This window comes from Chiloscyllium plagiosum, chromosome 6, assembly GCF_004010195.1.
Source record: "Chiloscyllium plagiosum isolate BGI_BamShark_2017 chromosome 6, ASM401019v2, whole genome shotgun sequence".
NCBI lineage: Eukaryota > Metazoa > Chordata > Chondrichthyes > Orectolobiformes > Hemiscylliidae > Chiloscyllium > Chiloscyllium plagiosum.
In genome coordinates, this window is record NC_057715.1 from 55,810,955 (window position 1) to 55,830,768 (window position 19,814).

Below are 19,814 nucleotides of genomic sequence, written 5' to 3' on the forward strand. Positions count from 1 at the left end.
AGATGGGAAATCATGCTTGACTAATCTTCTTGAATTTTTTGAGGATGTAACTCTGAAGATGGACGTGGGAGATCCAGTAGATGTAGTGTACCTGGACTTTCAGAAAGCTTTTGATAAAGTTCCACATAGGAGGTTAGTGAGCAAAATTAGGGCGCATGGTATTGGGGGCAAAGTACTAACTTGGATTGAAAGTTGGTTGACTGACAGGAAACCAAGAGTAGTGATAAACGGCTCCATTTCAGAATGGCAGGCAGTGACCAGTGGGGTACCGCAGGGATCAGTGCTGGGACCGCAGCTTTTTACAATATATATTAATGATATAGAAGATGGTATTAGTTATAACATTAGCAAATTTGCTGATAATACTAAGCTGGGTGGCAGGGTGAAATGTGAGGAGGATATTAGGAGATTACAGGGTGACCTGGACAGGTTAGGCGTGTGGTCAGATGCATGGCAGATGCAGTTTAATGTGGATAAATGTATGGTTATTCACTTTGGTGGCAAGAACAGGAAGGCAGATTACTACCTAAATGGAATCAAGTTAGGTAAACGGGCAGTACAAAAAGATCTGGGTGTTTTTGTACACCAGTCAATGAAGATAAGCATGCAGGTACAGCAGGTAGTGAAGGCGGCTAATAGCATGCTGGCCTTCATAACAAGAGGGATTGAGTATAGAAGCAAAGAGGTTCTTCTGCAGCTGTACAGGGCCCTGGTGAGCCGCACCTGGAGTATTGTGTGCAGTTCTGGTCTCCAAATTTGAGGAAAGACATTCTGGCTATTAAGGGAGTGCAGCGTAGGTTCACGAGGTCAATTCCTGGAATGGCGGGACTACTTTACGCTAAAAGACTGGAGCAATTGGGCTTGTACACCCTTGAGTTTAGAAGACTGATGGGGGATCTGATTGAGACATATAAGATTATTAAAGGATTGGACACTCTGGAGGCAGGAAACATGTTTCCGCTGATGGGTGAGTGCCGAACCAGCAGACACAGCTTAAAAATACAGGGCAGACCATTTAGGACAGCGATGAGGAGAAACTTCTTCACCCAGAGAGTGGTGGCTGTGTGGAATGCTCTTCCCCAGAGGGCAGTGGAGGCCCATTTAAAATTCATTTAAGAAAGAGTTGGATAGAGCTCTCAAGGATAGTGGATTCAAGGGTTATGGAAATAAGGCAGGAACAGGATACCGATTAAGGATGATCAGCCATGATCATATTGAATGGTGGTGCAGGCTCGAAGGGCAGAATGGCCTACTCCTGCACCTATTGTCTATTATCTATATGACTTTTCTGGTGTATACACAGATCAATATCCCCCATGATTTTGTATTTATTATTCAGGCGCTTGTACACTACTTCCAACTAGTGAATTCTTGCCTTTATCTCTACCCCAACCGTTTCTACATCCTGGTTTCCTCAAGTTGAGCTATCCCTCTTTATTGTGCTGGTACCATGATTAATTAATAGGTCCACCCCTCCTCTTTTTCCTAGCTTCCTGTCCATGCTAATCTTTCAATATTCAAGTTCCAATCTACATTATCCTGCAGCCATGTCTTTGTAATAGCTATATCATACATACGTCATTTTATTCTCGCCTTCAGCTCATGTTTTATTCTGAATGCTGTGTATTCAGTTACAGAACCTTTCACTTTGTTGTTTTATGACTTTTCTAATCTCTGCCCTTAGCTGTCGTTTTACTCTTCTATTCTTATTCCCCTGCCTTTCCTGTCAGTGTTTATCAATCATTGTCCCTGTACTAAATCTTTCTTTTAAAATATTTATGAAATCTTTAGAGCTGTTCTTGCTATTCAAGTCTTTTTTTTAATTTTTGCAGTTCCTATCATTTTGTTTTAAATCCCTTTATTGCTCTTTATACCTCTTGCTGTGCATAAGGCATCTCCTGCTGTTTAACTTTTAAAAAGTCTTTTGTTTGAATATTATTCCATTTGTCATTTGCCTTTTTTGACCAAGATTGTTTAATCATACAAGCTGAACTCTTGAAGTTCTTGAACTGTATATGCAGTGCTGATATTTTACCAGTTCATTTGTGGATACTTTTCACTGCTTATCAAAGTTTTATTCATCAACACTTATATAGAATACTATATAGAATCCCTATAGTGTGGAAACAGGCCCTTCAGCCCAACAAGTCCATACCGACCCTCTGAAGAGTTACCCAACCCAACCCATTCCCCTACCCTACATTTACCCCTTCCTAATGCACTTAATGCACACAACTCTGAACACTATTGTTGACACAATAATGGTTCTGAAAGCACTAACTTTGAAAACCGCATTAAAATCTAATCAATGTGATGATGTCATGCAGTCTTGGATAGGGAAAAGTGTCATCTGGCTTAAGATCCCAATATAGACATGTTATTAGTGTCTGCTGATTGGCTAGTTAAGCATAATAACCAAGATTAAATAATTCATACCTGTTGTTATAATGCAATAAACCACTTCATTAAAGCAACTGACTCTTCCCATTAAGACTCACCAGCAATTCATCCTCGACCACCGTTGACCATATAAATTCAGTCTAAAAGCCAGGATCAGCAGCAGCACCCTACCCTAGCGATTAACTGACAGTGGTTGCTTTGACCACATACAGAACAATTCAGTCCACCTATCTTATTGAACCAAGGTTAGCCTTACCTAAAACTATTAGCTTTTGTTCATGAAGCATCTCTTTGCTCCTTTGAGAACAAGTGAAGGTCAACATATTACTGTCGGTAACTAGTTGAGATTTTTTGACTAATGCAGATTCATTTACTCACCACTAAATATCAAATATTTATCACCTTTGATATAAAAACATGTGTAAATAAATGCCAATATCAACCAAAATTTCCCAATTAAATACAAGAATTTTTCCTTACTTCTCCACATAACCAAATTTCAAATGATACTTTTAATGACAGTTCCTCCTATTCTAAAAAAAAACTTTTTTTCTTATTGTAGACAAATGGCAATTGGGTTTAACCTGGAGGTAGAAGGCAGGCTAAGACAGTAAAACTGGATAACCCTCATTAAATGCCTATTTGCACATAAAGAAAGCTTTGCCCAATCAACACCATTTGCCACAAAAAATATTATTGCTCATTGCATTCGCAACTTATTATTGTGCAAATTTAGAGAAGTTTTTCACTCTTCTTCATCCCTTTTTAATAAGAAGGAATCATTATACACTCATTGTATTAAATGCATTCTCACAAAAAGAATAAGACGGGTTTTCAAATTTATGTCTCATTGACATAAGACATAAAAGAATAAAAATTCAACTCCAATTAATAAAATCATAATAATTAAGACAATTAAGGCCATTAATTTCACCTATGGCTTGAAAATATTTGACTTCTCACTTAGAAGTCCAATTTCAATAAATGCTCAACTTTAAGCTAACAATTGTCGGTTTCATTTTAATTCATACAGCTTCAATGAAAAAGCATTTCGACGAGTTGTTTGAAACCTGAAGGCAATGGTTCATGCCATTGCATAGACGCTGGCTATCCTACAAACTTGTCTTTTGTGAGTCATAAAAGCTCAGGAATAGGCTAATCAGATCATCATGCGTGCACTGGCTGAAAAAGAAAAAGAAAAGTAACAATTCATTCTAATCCTACATGGAGGTGGCAATGTGAGCCAGGGACCCCCAAAGACCAGCAAGGTCCACCCAGACAGCAGGGAAACGGAGTCTGGTGGCTCTGTAATCTCTGTAATGTTAAGACATGCAATGTATATATAAATGAACGACGTGACCAATTGTACAGGTACCAAAGATTTATTTCTATGAATAAAGTATATTTTGAAATAAAAAAAGGTTTTGGTAGATTCTTCAGCTGTGCAATGACAAAACCCACCCATCTGCCACAAAATATATACTTCCCAGCAGGGGTAATTGGTAAAAAGAGCCCTGGTATGTTTTTTCTTTTCTCAACCAGGAGCACCAAGGGTAATCATAATATTCCCCACAACAACTCTACTATGGCTGAAGCTAGTTAACTCGGCATAGATGAAGGATTGTTATTGACTTGTGACCCTGTGCTGTTTATTTGATGTGGAGTTATATTAACTTTCTGCAAATTGCTGGGTCACCTGTGACAAAGAATCATGCTACACTGCTCAGATGTACTCAAAATTCTCCCAAAGTAAGTCAGCTACGTTAATCAAGTGATTTTTCCTGGGTAAGAAGGAAGGAAGAAAGGAAGAAAGAAAAACACCTTTTCTCTGTCAGCATTTGAGCACAGTATTTGAACATCAACAGCCAAATGGTACTGAGGTCAATGTTAATTATGAACAACCTGAAAATATTTAATTCCTATTTAATATTCATTCTAATATTATCAAAGTGGCTGGATAAGAAGTAATTTTCTTTTATTCTGTGGTATTTAACACATTCAATGCAGAAAAGGAGGCGCAGATTATGAACAGTACAATCAAGATCACCATGTTCAATAACGCAAAGCCAAACATCAACAAGTATCTAGGAAATAAGTGGATAAAAATTACATTTTGCAATCTTACAAAAATAGTATCAACCAAAGTGTAAGCAACAAAAAGCATCGACGGAAACAGAACAATTTCCAAAAATAAAAATGTCACTTACCAAGTTCGCCATATAAATTGTTAACAGCCCTCGCCTGTAAACCAAAGAGACATTTAATTATGTACTGGATATTTAGTAAATATGGCTACATTACATTGGCTGAATGCATTTCTAGATAAAGGTGGTAAGAGTTTTTCAAATATTATAATATAAAAGCCTTTTTTGGGATGATATTGCAACATAAAATGGCCAGAAGCTGAATCGCAAAAATTGGCAAGTTTTTAATCTGAATGACATTTTTGTTAAAAATCACAACACCAAGTTATAGTCCAACAGGTTTAATTGGAAGCACACTAGCTTTCGGAGCGACGCTCCTTCATCAGGTGATAGTAGAGGGCTCAATCCTAACATAGAATTTATAGCAAAAATTTGCAGTGTGACTCCTCTAACACCTGATGAAGGAGCGTCACTCTGAAAGCTAGTGTGTTTCCAATTAAACCTGTTGTACTATAACCTGGTGTTGTGTGATGTTTAACTTTGTACACCCCAGTCCAACATCGGCATCTCCAAATCATGACATTTTTGTGAAATTTATAAATTCATCAAAATCTAGTCCCAGTAGCGCTGATCGTGAAATTCTCATCAATTGTTGTTAAAAGTCACCTGGTTAACCTATATCAGTTAGAGAAGGAAATCAGATCCACAGCAATGTCAATGATTCTCAGGTACCCTCTAAGGGATACAAGAAACCACTCCGTTCAAGAGCAATTAGGGATTGGCAACAATTGCTGGCCTTGTCAGTGAAGTCGACACCCCATGAAAGGTGGAGAGGTGCTCAGTGGATCAGGGGCTTTCCAACCAGAAAATCAAAATCAAAGCCATCAGTCACCAAGGTTGCTCTGGCAGATTTTGTACAACAGTATAAGAGACTCCTCAAAACCATAAGCTATACTTTGAGGAGCTGGGATACAGGCTTGACTATATCAAGATTGATGAAGTTAATGTGCTGGAAATTTTGGCAAACATTAAGATTCCTAAGTCCCCAGGGCCAGACCAGATTTATCATAGGCTGCTCCAGGAAGCAAGAAAGAAGGTTGCTAAGCCGCTGGCGAACATCTTTGCCTCCTCACTCTCCACGGGAAGCGTACCGAAGGATTGGAAGAATGCAAATGTTGTTCCTCTTTTCAAGAAGGGTAATTGGGAAATCCCTGGCAATTACAGACCAGTCAGTCTTACGTCTGCGGTCAGTAATATTTTGGAAAGAATTCTGAGGGAAAGGATCTATGACTATTTGGCAAAGCCATGCTGCCTGATTAAAGGCAGTCAGCATGGCTTTGAGAGGGGCAGGTCATGCCTCACAAATCTTATTGAGTTCTTTGAGGAGGTGACAAGACAGGTCGACGAAGGTCAAGCAGTGGATGTGGTGTATATGGACTACAGCAAGGCATTTGATAAGGTTCCCAATGGTAGGTTCATCCATAAAGTCAGGAAGTATGGGTTACAGGGAGATTTGGCTGTCTGTATTTAGAATTGGTTGGCTGACAGAAGGCAGAGAGTGGTTGTAGATAGAAAATATTATACCTGGAGGTCAGTGTTGAGTGGGGTCCCGCAGGGCTCTGTTCTTGGGCCTCCGTTCTTTGTAGTTTTTATAAATGACTTGAATGAGAGGGTTGAGGGGTAGGTTAGTAAATTTGCAGATGACACAAAAAGGTTGGAGGTGCCGTTGATAGTATCAAAGGCGATTGCAGGCTGCAACGCGACATAGACAGGATGCAGAGCTGGGATGAGAAATGGCAAATGGAGTTCAGCCTGGACAAATGCGAAGTGATGCATTTTAGAAGGTCGAACTTGAATGCTGACTATAGGATTAAAGACTGGATTCTTGGAAGTGTGGAGCAGAGGGATCTTGGTGTTCAAGTACATAGATCCCTCAAAGTTGCCACCTAAGTGGATAGGGTTGTTAAGCAAACATATGGTATTTTAGCTTTCATTAACAGGGGGATTAAGTTTTAGAGCCGCGAGGTTTTGCTACAGCTCTACAAGTCCCTAGTGAGACGACACTTGGAATATTGTGTCCAGTACTGGTCTCCCTACTATAGGAAAAATACAGAGGCTTTGGAGAGGGTGCAAAGAAGGTTTACCAGGATGCTGCTTGGACTGGAGGACTTGCCTTATGAAAGAGGTTGACTAAGCTCGGACCTTTCTCTCTGGAGAGGAGGAGGAAGAGAGGTGACCTGATCGAGGTATACAAGGTAATGAGAAGAATGGATAGAGTCAATAGCCAGAGACTTTTCCCCAGGGCAGGACTGACTGGCACGAGGGGTCATAGTTTGAAGATATCAGGAGAAAAGTATACAGGGGACGTCAGAGGAAGGTTCTTTACGCAGACAGTTGTGAATGCATGGAATGCGTTGCCAGTGATGGTGGTGGAAGCAGAGTCATTAGGGACATTTAAGCGACTGCTGGACATGTGCATGGATAGCAGTGAATTGAGGAGTAGGTAGGTTAAGTTATTTTATTTTACATTAGGTTTAATCCTCGGCACAACATCATGGGCCAAAGGGCGTGTTGTGTGCTGTACTTTTCTACGTTCTATGTTCTATAGGAGCAGAATTAGGCCATTTAGTCCATCAAGATAGCTCCACCATTCTCAACGACATTGTTTGGGTTGAGATAGGTTTCTCAATCCCATTCTCCTTTCTTCTCCCCTTAATCTGTGAAGCCCTTACTAATCAAGAACCTATCTACAGGTATTTCTATCTTCAATACACTCAATGAATTAGACTCAAAAGCCTTCTGTGACAATGAGTTTCACAGATTCACCACTTCTGAAGAAATTCCTCCACATCCTAGGTCTAAAGGGTCATCCCTTCACAGAGGCTGTGCCCTTGGACCCTAGTCTCTCCTACTAATGGAAACATCTTCTCCAAATCAGCTCCATTCTCTCAGTACTTCTCTAAGTTTAAATGAGCCTTGTGCACTCTCAGCAGTACATTTCCGCTCTGTATTCCAGCCCTCTTACAATGCTAATGTTGCATTTGCCTACCTGTCAACTGAAACTGCATGGAGAAAGTGAGGACTGCAGATGCTGGATATCAGAGTCAAAAAGTGTAGTACTGGAAAAGCACAGCCAATCAGACAGCAGCCCAGGAGCAGGGGAGACGGCTTTTTGAGCATAAGCTCTTCACCAGGAATGTGGGGGTGGCCCAAGGGGGCTGAGAGATAAATGGGAGGGGTGTGGGGCTACGGGGGAGGTAGCTAGGAATGCAATAGGTGGATAAAGGTGGGGAGTCATGGTGATAGGTTGGAGTGAAGGGTGGAATGGATAGATGGGAAGGAAGATGAACAGGTAGGACAGTGCCAAGTTGGAGGGTTGGATATGGGATGAGGTGGGGTATGGGAAGATGAAGAAACTCATGAAATTGACATTGATCCTGTGTGGTTGGAGAGTCTCAAGGTGGAAGATGAGGTGTTCTTCCTCCAGGTGTCAGGTGACTAGGATTTGGCAGTGGAGGTGGCCCAGGACTTGCATATCCTTGGCCTAGTGGGAGGGGGAGTTGAATTGCTCAGCCACAGAGCAGTGGGGTTGATAAATGCATATGTCCCGGAGATATTCTGTGAAACGTTTCGTAAGTTGGCGCCCCGTCTCCCCAATGTACAGGAGACCAGATCGAGAGCAATGGACACAGCAGATAAGGTGTTTGGAGGTACAGGAAAATCTCTGCCGGATGTGGAAGGATCCTTTGGAGCCTTGGATGGAGGTGAAGGGAGAAGGTGGCTGTGGCAAGAGAAGGTGCCAAGAGTGGAGCGTGGGTTGGTTTTCTTGGGGGTGCGCGGGTTAAACTTTATAGAATCCTGAATTAATACTCCCAAGTACCTTTGTGCTTCAGATTTTCAAAGCCTTCCCCCATTTAAAAAAAATGTCTTACACCTCTCGCCAACAAAGTGTAAAACCTCACATCTTCCCACACTGGATTCCATCTGCTACTTCTTTGCCCACTCTCCCCTCCCTGTCCAAGTCATTCTACAGCTTCATTACTTCCTCAACACCAATTGTCCCTCCGCCTACCTTTGTGGCATCTGCAAATTTAGCAACATTGCCCATGTTCCTTCAGCCAGATCATGAATGTATAATGTGAACAGTTATGGTCCCAATGCTGACACATTCAGAACTGAACTAGTCACTTGCTACCATCCTGAAAAGGACCCCTTTATGCTCACTCTGTCTTCTGCCAATCCTCTATTCATGCCTGTATCTTGCCCCTAACATCATGGGCTCTTATCTTATTTAGCAGTTTCCTGGATGGCACTTTGTTAAAGACCTTCTGGAAATCCAAATACAGCATGTCCACGGGTTCTCCTTTGTCTAACTTACTCGTTATCTCCTTAAAGAATTCAATGGCTCAAGGATGAGAGAATATATCACAATCTGGAAGAAGAAAAATGAAAAAATAAAATCTTAAGAAAATAACTAATTTTAACCGTGCCCATAAACTTGCCTCATAAGACTGCAAGCCAGTCATTGTAAATCGTGCTCCAGTTGCAACTTGCAAGATGTGATAACTATAATATTTGACTTTCTATTCCATTCGGGATAAGTTCAAACTTCCACTGATCACCTCTGCTCTCAATCACTTTAGTGGTTTTCAAACACCATCCACTACTCACCTAAGTACAGAAACAGCATTATGCCTTTTCCAAGTTTGACAAACAGATCCAGCAGCATAATTTGAACCAAAAGTACAAAAGGTAGCTACAACATTCCAAGAGCGTAAGTCTATGTATATACGATGTATATCAAAGCCAATATCAAATGTCACTCATTACCAGATGCGTTAGTCAAGAAACATCACAGCATGGTTTCTGTTTTCCACTATCTATTTTAATTTACCGTGAAGGCTAAAACTAATATCATATTTCAGGCTGTTAAATAGATTAAATTTTGATATTCATGATTTGGGAGTGCAGTTTTTCCATCAGTCATTCCCTTTAAAATTTGTCCTTTTCTTTAACAACTTCCAGCAGACCAAGCTATCTGCCCAGAATTCCCTGATGATCTTGGACACGCACCAACTTCTGCATAGTATTCTCAGTGCTTCTGTGACAAGATTTAGGCTGTGAGGCTTAGGATGGATACTTCACAACAGCAGTGATCAGGATGACTATTCAGGTTTGAACATAACATAACCTAGTTGTCCAGCAATTGTAATTAAAGTCACCATAGGCCTAGAGGACAATAGGGCTGACTTTAATCGGAGAGTCTCCACACCACAAGGGGTGATGTTGAAAAGGTACTGAAACCTCACCCAGTGGAGGACTTCTACCTGCACTATTGGCTTCACTTTGCATCACAAATCACTTGTCCAGCCAACTGAACTAACAAATATTCTATCAGCAATCATAGACAAAAAAAAGACTAGAGGGCATTGCAAGATGACAGATCGAACCAGCCTCATTTATAGTCACATGGGAATATAGAATGTATGCATATGCAGATCCTAATCAATCCTGGAGAAACATTGTTTGTGGTGGCATTGGTTGCTACTACATACTTCTCACCACTTCTCATTTCTAAAATTATAGCAAGAAAATTCAAACTATTCATCATTTTTATTAGCAACAAATAACATGATCATGAGCCAGATATCCAAGTTAGTGACCAACACAATAACTGGAGTCATTGAAAGCAATGAGGATGACCAATGAGATATTTGTTTATAATTAAATAAGTAATTTGAACAAGTGCAGTGTAGATTTAAATTTGTAGTGAGAATTGTTTCTGAACTGCAATGGTTTAAATATAATTACACAAAACTATGGTGTAGTCACAGGAACGTAGAAGGTTAAGGGGTGATTTAGAATCATAGAGTCATCCAGATATACAGCACAGAAACAGACCCTTTGGTCTAACCAGTCCATGCCAACCAAACATCCTCAACTAATCTAGTCCCATTTGCCAGCACTTGGCTCATATCACTCTAAACCCTTCCTATTCAAATCCCCACACAGATGCTTTTAAAATGTTGTAATTGTACCAGCCTCCACCACTTCCCTGGCAGCCTATTCCATACACACACTACCCTCTGCATGAAAACGTTGCCCCTTAGGTCCTTTTTGAATTTTCCCCCCTCACCCTAAATCAATGCCCTCCAATTCTGGACTCCTCAACGCAGGAAAAAGACCTTGCCTTTTTACACTATACATGCTCTTCATGATTTTATAAATCTATAAGATCGCCACCTCAGTCTCCAAAGCTCCAGGGACAGCCCCAGCCTATTCAGTATCTCCCTATAACTCAAATCCTCCAACCCTGGCAACATCCTTGTAAATCCTTTCTGCTCCCTTTCAAGTTTCACAACATCGTTCCAATAGAAAGGAACCAATGTCCCGTACACCCACAACATGACTCCCAACTCCTACACTCAATGCGCTGACCAATGAAGGAAAGCATACCAAACACCTTCACTATCCCGTCTACCTGCTACTCTACTTTCAAAGAACTATGAACCTGTACTCCAAGGTGTCTTTGTTCAGTAACACTCCCCAGGACCTTACATTAAGTCCTTTCCTGATTTGCTTTTCCAAAATAAAGTACCTCACATTTATCTCAAACTCCATCTGCCACTCCTCGGTTCATTGGCCCATCTGATCAAAATCCTGTTGTACTCTGAAGTAATCTTCTCCCCTATCCACGACACTTCCGATTTTGTGTCATCTGCAAATTTACTAATTACACCTCCTATGTTCACATTCAAATCATTTATGTAAATAATGAAAAGCAGTGGACTCAGCAGTGATCCTTGTGGCACAGCACTGATCACCAACCTCCAGTCTGAAAAGCAACCCTCCAACAACACCCTCTATCTTCTACCTTCAAACCAATTCTATATCCAAATGGCTAGGTCTCCCTGTACTCCATGTGAGCTAACCTTGTTAACCAGTCCACCATGAGGATTCTTGTCAAACACCTTACTGAAGTCCATATAGATCACGTCCACCTCTCTGCCCTCATCATCTTCATGACTTCTTCAAAACACTCAAATTAGTGGGACATGATTTCCTATGCACAAATCTGTGTTGTCTATCCCTAATCAGTCCTTGCCTTTCCACATATATATTTCTCAGGATTCCCTCCAACAACTTGCTCACCAATGTCAGGCTCGCCGGTCTATTCCTGGCTTTTCCTTACCATCTTTCTTAAATAGTGGCACCACATTAGCCAACCTCCAGTGTTCCGGCATCTCACTTGTGACAATCAAAGATCCAAATATCCCAGTAAGGGGCCCAGTAATCACTTCCCTGATTGACGGCTTCAAAACATTTGGTTTGTATTTTCAAAATTTCTCCTGGAAGTGCTGGAAAGATTTGAGATTCAATAGCAACCCTATTAAACCCCATCATGAATTGCCCTAAAGAAAATAAGTGAAACAGATAGCATAACTATAAACTATTTCTCCTGTTCCTAAAGCAACTGAAATATAAAATCACCTTGGTTCCAAATCCATTACACGTTCGGACTAAATGCACATTTGCACAAACTCATGTACCTAGTCTCAAGAATGTTCCTCTTTAGAAATGTATTGCAGAATCATGGTCCAGATGTCAAAGATATTTCACCTATTCAGAATAAACTTTGAGCTGTTGATGCATTAAGGTGCAATGCATATACTATATTTAACATGACTCCTATAAATCCCCTGGGCTACTGGTGAAAGCAATTGTCAAACTATCATAATGGAGCTCTGATACAAAATACTTCAAACACCTGCAAAATATTTTCACCTGATCAACAGATAGCTTCACTCTACACTTAATACCAAAATATGGCAAACTCAAACTTTAACCAAGTGATTTTAATTCAAATACAACTAAAGTCTGATTTATGATTCCAGTTCACACCATTTTAGCCTCAGGTCTGGTCATTTGCTGTAATATTGGGTTATATACATCCTAAAGCTTCACCATAGAATAATGCTGTATTTATCTCTAACCACATTTCAATGACAGCCTCTGTTAAAGATACATGCACAATCATGGAGTATGTTAGACTAAATCCTATAAACAGTTAACTGTAATAGTTTGTAAATACAGAAAAAGTGACAGAATCTCAGGCCACAAGTGTGTAAGAAAAGGTAGCATGGAAAGAAATGAATATAGCCATGTGTTAATAACTGTAAATATGTTTATAATAAAGTTAGAGTGTTTTATAGCCAGCAGATTGAGAGTTATTGATACTTCAATGCAAAAATTCAATAATTATGTAAATATCTCTGCAGATTTTTTAAAGTTGTGTGTTTATATTATGTGTCCCAATATTTTTAAAGTTATGTGTTTATATTAAATTCAAGATTGTCTTTTCAATTTCATTTACACAAATCCTGATTGTGTTTTGCTACTTGAATATGGGAGAGATCTTCCTTAAAGTCTTTACTAAAGTAATTACTTGCGCAGCGAACAGCAAATAAATATCTGATAGGAGCCCAGAGTAGATGACTCACCAAAGTAGCAATACCTAAAGATTAGCATAACCAAAGAAAGGTGACAGATAAGCTTTAAAAATATACCCAGCTGACAAAAAATTGTCGACAAACAAATGCCTGACCAGCCATGGATATCAACAACCCATGAATGAATTAAAAAGCCCTCAATTCATGGCAGTGATAGATAAGAACACAAATTCAAAGAAAGAAAATGTCTAAACAAAAAAATTATGAATAAAATAAAGCAGTGCAACAGTTCAGGTATTTTAGTTTTATATTGTTTGAATGATTACATTTTTAGGTGAATTCATTACTTGGACGCTATAACAGTTTTTCAAGTTTGCAGATAGGCAAAGATAAATGTAACAATAGCATTTCAGACTCTTTCTCTTTGAACAAATATCCAATTGTCAATGTATTATGCAATCCTAGTAAAGATATTTAAATTTGTTGGAACCAGCCATTTGCAGATGAATTTATAAACACACAGAACAGCTGCATTAAATTAAATTGGTTTTATAAGCACACACAAGCCAAACAAGAAAAAAAATCTTAATGGATCAATTAGTAAAACGTAGCGACAATATGTAACATAAAAACTAACATTATTCACATTTAGCAAAAGCACATTTTAAAATGATCACATACATTCATGAATCCAATTGCTGTTACACCACAAAATAGGTGGTCTGAACCCAGTACCTGTCAACAGTAAATAGAGGGCTGCACAACCAGCTGAGTTGCATTGTCTGCTGTAACTTGTACTGATTTCAGTGGCAGAAAGTCCTGCACATTCACTATTTGCACAATAAGGTGAAACACCAAGGAATTAGGAGACATCATTTATTAGTTTGTTGGAAAAAGGTCAGAGTGTTCTATTGTTATACATTTAGTCTTCTGGATCAGATATTAAGCTAAATTCTCAATTGAGAATAGAAGATTCTATGACAATATTCAAATTAGCTCCAAATTTCCAATCAATATCCCAAGAACGAATTAAGAACACTCACTTCATAGTAGTGACAGATAAGACCACAAATTGGAAGAAAGAAAATGCCTAGAAGTTTATGAACAAAATTAAGCAGTGCAACAGTTCAGATATTTTAGTTTTATATTGGTTCTTACAATCTTTAACAACATCAGCAAAAATAGATAAGAAGAAAAAAGGAAAGAACTTAAACAAGAAATTGGGGGGGGGGGGGAGGGGTTGCTGAAAGGGGGCTGAAAGCAATATCCTTTGCAAGTAGGATTAAGGATTACATAGTCTGATTTTATATTAGAACTAAGAGGGTAGGTCCACCCTAGGACAGAGGGAATGTATGCATGCAACTCGAGGAAGTTGGATGATGAGTACTTTGCATCATTATTCACCAAGGATGAGGACATGGATGATGGTAAGATTAGAGAGGAGTATGTGGATATTCTAAGGCACGTCAATATTAAGATGATGTTGATGTTGGGAAACATTAAGATAGATGAGTCCTCAGGGCCTGATGAGATCTGTCCCAGGATATGGTTGAAGGCAAAAGAGGAGATTGCTGGGATCTTCACAGAGATCTTTGTATTCTTTTTAGCCATAGCTGAGCTCCCAGGAGACTGCAGAATTGCTAATGTTGTTTCTTTGTTCAAGAAGGACAACAGGGATAATCCAGGAGATTATAGGACACCGAGGCTTACATCATGGAAATTACTGAAAAAGGGACAGTTAGAAAAGAATGGGTTTATTCAAGATACTCAGCATGGCTTTGCATAGGGTCTTGTGTCTCAAACTTGGCTGAGTTTTTTGAGGAAGTGATGATGTTGATTGATGACATTAGGGCAGTAGGTGTTCTCTACAGGTGCCTCATATAGACTGGTCCAGAAGACTAAGTCACACGGGATTCAAAGTGAGTTGCTAAATTGGATACAAAATTGGCTTGGTCATAGAAGACAGAGGATAGTTGTGGAAGGGTGTTTTTCTGATTGAAGGTCTGCAACCAGTGATGTTTTGCAAGAATCAGAGCTGGGACCTCTATCATTTGTAATATATATACATAAAAATGTAACTATTTGGATGCAAAGGTAGGCAGCTATATAGTAAATTAACAGATGACATGGAAATTGGTGGGGTTATAGTTAGCGAGGAAGGTTGTTGAAGGTTATAGCAGGACATAGGTCAGTTGAAAAGTCGGATTGAGAAACTGCAGGTGGAGTTTAATCTGGACAAGTGTGAAATGATGCATTTGGGAAGTCAAATGCAAGAGGCAAGTATACAGTAAATGGTAAGATCCTTAGGAGTATTATTATACTGAGGGATCTTGTGGTGCAAGTGGATACGATCATAACGAAGGCATATGGCATGCTTTCATCGGTTGGGGCACTGAGCGTAAACACTAGCAAGTCATGTTGCAGCTGTACAAGACTTTCGTTATGCCGCATTTGGAGCTGTGTGTGTAGTTTTTGTGGCTACACTATAGGAAGGATCAGAGGCTTTGGAGAGAGTGCAAAGCAGGATTACCAAAACATTGTCTGGATTAGCTTTTATTATCTATAAGGAGGGTTTGTACAAACTTGGATTGTTTTTGCTGGAGCATCAAAACCAGAGGAACAACATGTTACGAGTGTATAAAATTATGAGAGACATGGATAGGGCGGATAGTCCGGTTTTTTTTCCCCAGGCTGGAAGTGTCAAATACTAGGGAGCATAGTTTTAATGTGAGCGGCAAAAGTTTAAAGGAGATATGCGAGGCAAGCTTTTTCTCTCCCCCCCACCCCCACCCCCAGACAGGATGGTAGGTGTCAGCAGAGATATTGGAAGCAGGTATGATCGGCACACTGAAGAAACATTTCAGCAAGCAGAGAAGAGGGATACAGACTATGTGCAGGCACATAGAATTAGCTAGAATGGCATCATTGTCAGTGCACAGATGGTGGGCCAAAGGAGCCTGCTTCTGTGTTTGACGTCCTAGATGGCCATCCACTCGTTCATCTGTTTGCTGTGCATAAAACTGACTGCCACATCTGCTTACGTTATCTTTCATGAACAACAATAGAAATTACAGGGCAAAACCAAGGACCAGGGGACTGTCAGAAAGGTAAATTTCCCATTTCAACGAATGGGTTTGCACCTATCCACGGTTTTGGGCTTCCGTAGTAGGTCTTCGAACGTGTCCCCCGCGGGTACGGGGAGACTACTGTATTATACCAATTTACTAAAGTATAGCAATGTTTTGAAGATCTAGCTAGTGGAGTCAAGAATTATTTTATTAATGTTAACCTTTAACATACTACCCATACACAATTTATTTTGCGTATAGCACAACCAAGAATGAGTTCGGAAACTTACTTGTCAGAGAATAGTTAAAATTTAATTGATTTAAGCAATTTCAGATTTCCATAGGAATGGAAAGAAAATAATATTAAACAGCATATGGTTTGCTGACCTCAGCTTTAGATTCGTAGTGCCTGCCAATTGCAACTAGGAGCAAAAGGAAACAGTAGAGGACATTCCTAAGTAATGGTACTGCATTTGGAAACAATGGAAAATAAATTTAACTCCAGCTTTTCCTGAAACTTACAAGCACAAAAACCTTAACCACTAAAAGCATTTCAATTTACAGGCTATTGAGGAAGTCTGAAATTTGCACTGAAGAGACCAACAAAAGACCAAAAATAATTGCACCTTGTTGCTGCTGGAGAGGCACAAGGGGAAAGAGACCTCGAGTCACAATCATATTATATTGAAAGAAAATTGTAAGCAATGTGTTAAAATCCTACTCATGGAATCTCAACTGAAAAATATCCTGAAAAAATTCCTACGGCCCACGGACCGTAGGAATTAAATTATTTGGCTATCAAATCTGCTCTATCATGGTTGTTATGTTTCTCAACCTCATTCTTTTGCCTTCTCTCTATAATCTTTGATGATCTCCCTCATCAAGAACCTTTTTATCTTTGACTTAAATAATCTCAATGAATTGACCCTCACAGTCTGCTTTGGCAGTGAGTTCCACAGATTAACTACCCTCTGGCTGAAGAAATTTCTCCTTATCTCAGTTTTAAAGGGTTGTCCTTTCACTCTGAGGCTGTGTCCTTGGGTCCTAGTCTCTCCTGCTAGTGGAAACATACTCTATTCTCCACATCCACTTTATCCAGGCCTATCAGTGTTCTGTAAGATTCAATGAGATCCCCCCTCATCCTTCGAAACTCCATTGAGTTCAGACCCTGAGTCCTCAACCATCCTCATATAAGTCCTTCAACCCTGGAACCATTCTTAAACCTGGCCTGGCCACCCTCCAAGGCCAGCACATCTTTCCTTAGATAAAGGGCCCAAAACTGCTAACATTCCAAATTTGGTCTTCAGGACCTTATGCAGCCTGAGCATAAGCCCTGTATTCTAACCCTCTTGAAATGGACGCGAAAATTGCATTTTCCTTTCTGACTGCCCACTGAACTTACTTGTTAACCTTAAGAGGATCCTGAACTAAAACTCCTAAGTCCCTTTGTACTTCAGATTTCCAAAGCCTTTCCTCATTTAGAAAATAGTCTATGCCTCTCTTCTTCCTACCAAGGTGCATAACTTGACATTTTCCCACATCTGTAGAGGTAGTTCTCCTATAACACTGTAGTTGTGTTCCAGTGAACCCTCGCTTCATAGAAAAATTGCTTAATATAAACAATGGGGTCTATGGGAAAAGTGGTGTTGAGGCGGACCAGCAAAAAATGTTACACTCAATCGTTCAAAAATCACCCAAAAGTCTAACCAGAAGTATAGCGTAGCCTGAATCAAGGTTGAAATCTTAACTTATTAACAAAAAGTAAATTTAACACAGTATGTTTAAAATATGTAAGAAAGTTGCTTTCTGTACAGTACTTCTCACAGAAAGCTGCTTTGTCGGTAGCTAACATCGGTGCATGTGCAGAATGCAGAATGGTGTGGCGATTTCGGTGTGCATATCGGTGCATGCGCAGAACAAAGTGTGTGAACTGATCCCCACAGGAATCATGCTATTGCCAACGGAGGTAAGCGTTCTCCAAAATACCATTCCCTAATTCTTCAGCGACGTTATTGCCAAATCGTGCTGCCAAAAAATGCATTATCCCAGAACTACCTGTATTCCATCTGCCACTTATTTGCCCACTCTCCAACCCTATCCAAGACGTTTTGCATCCTCTCCACTTCCTCAGCTCAACCTTTCCACCTACTTATCTTTGCGTCATCTGCAAGCTTAGCAGCAATGCCCTCCGTTCCTTATTTGTACCGTTAATATACAGTATAACATTATCTTGTCCTGCTATCTGCCGTGCTTGCCACAACTTTCACCTGCATTGTATCATGATTTTGATCCCAAACCCTGTTATGAAATCTCTGTATAATTTCACATTATTTAGTCCCTAATTTCAGCCAGTCATCTTTTTCCAATAGTTTTGTTCTGTAGCAGTGGTGATATTACCCAGTCAATTGAAGTCTTCAGCCATTTCTTTGAAGTCTCCAGTGCCTATTGAGCTATTTATGTACCTGCTTTATATGTGTATAATTTGTAGTTTACTTCTTTCTTCACTTAGTGCTTTTAAACAGAGTATTCATCCTTTAGTGTGTACTGATGCCTTGACTTTTTCATGGTGAATGCTTCCATTAAGTAGCTGGTGTACCACAACTTGCACTTGTTCTCGACTCACCTCTTGTTGACAAAGGACACTGGTAGAATTTGAATAGTTACTACTGGGGCTTAGTTGCTTTTTGTGTCTTGTCAGCCTTTCTGAAGGCACAGCTGATAAATCTGAACATAGTTTTGAAGAATAAATGGTTGACTTTACAACAACCAAAATTCAAATAAGACTGTTTAAATTGTTAACGTTTTGAACCTGGGATAGTTTTAACTTGAATCGCCACAAATAAAGGTTCAGTCACACTTTTGCACCTTGCCTGATTTGCTTTTTTTTGTTTGAGGGCAATTAAATGTGTTGTAAATAGAGTGGGAGTCGATAAAATGTGGTGCTGGAGAAAGCACAGCAGGCCAGACAGCATCTGAGAAGTAGGAGAGTCGACATTTTGGGCAGTGCCCTTCGTCGGGACTGGGGAAGGGGAAGACGACTGACAAATAAATACTGTGGGGCGGCGCTGGGGTAAAGGTAGGTGGATGGCATTAGGTGGATGCAGGTAGGAGAGTCAGACCTGCCGTGCTTTTTCCAGTGCCACATTTTATCGATTTAACTCTTCAGTCTTACACTCTGCAGTCGTCACTATTGCCTTGTAATGAGGGTAACTAATTTACTATTGCTATTTCATTGGCTGGTGATAAGAGGTAAAATAACTTAGTTTTCTTGTTAACCTTGTGTTATAGTAATAGCTTTAGCCTGTGTGAGACACATTTCTAGTCATTTAGTCAATAGTTTTCTAGTTTATGCATATACTTAAGAAATCATTCCTTCAGAGACAAACTGTTCATTTGGACAAGGAGTCTTTTGGTAATTTTATTGGGCCGTAGGAATTTTTTCAGGATATTTTTCAGTTGAGATTCCATGAGTAGGATTTTAACACATTGCTTACAATTTTCCCACGGACTGCAAAACCAATGTAGGATACAAAATCCCATGCAAGGACTGCACAAAACACTACATAGGACAAACAGGAAGACAGCTAACAGTCCGCATCATGAACACCAACTAGCCACGAAACGACACGACCAGTTATCCTTAGTAGCCACACACGCAGATGACAAGCAACATGAATTCGACTGGGACAACACTACTATTATAGGACAAGCCAAACAGAGAACAGCCAGGGATTTCCTAGAGGCATGGCACT

At 39.9% G+C, this 19,814-nt stretch overlaps 1 protein-coding gene across 4 annotated transcripts in view; it reads right to left on the reverse strand.

Moving 5' to 3' along the window:
- tmem135 (transmembrane protein 135) overlaps positions 1-19,814 on the reverse strand; it is a 540,960-nt gene that overhangs the window by 418,995 nt on the left and 102,151 nt on the right. For all 4 annotated transcript variants that reach the window (XM_043691565.1, XM_043691564.1, XM_043691563.1 and 1 more), the window contains exon 4: positions 4,608-4,641. In XM_043691565.1, coding sequence (XP_043547500.1) covers positions 4,608-4,641 — 34 coding nt within the window. The remainder of the gene's footprint in view (positions 1-4,607; positions 4,642-19,814) is intronic.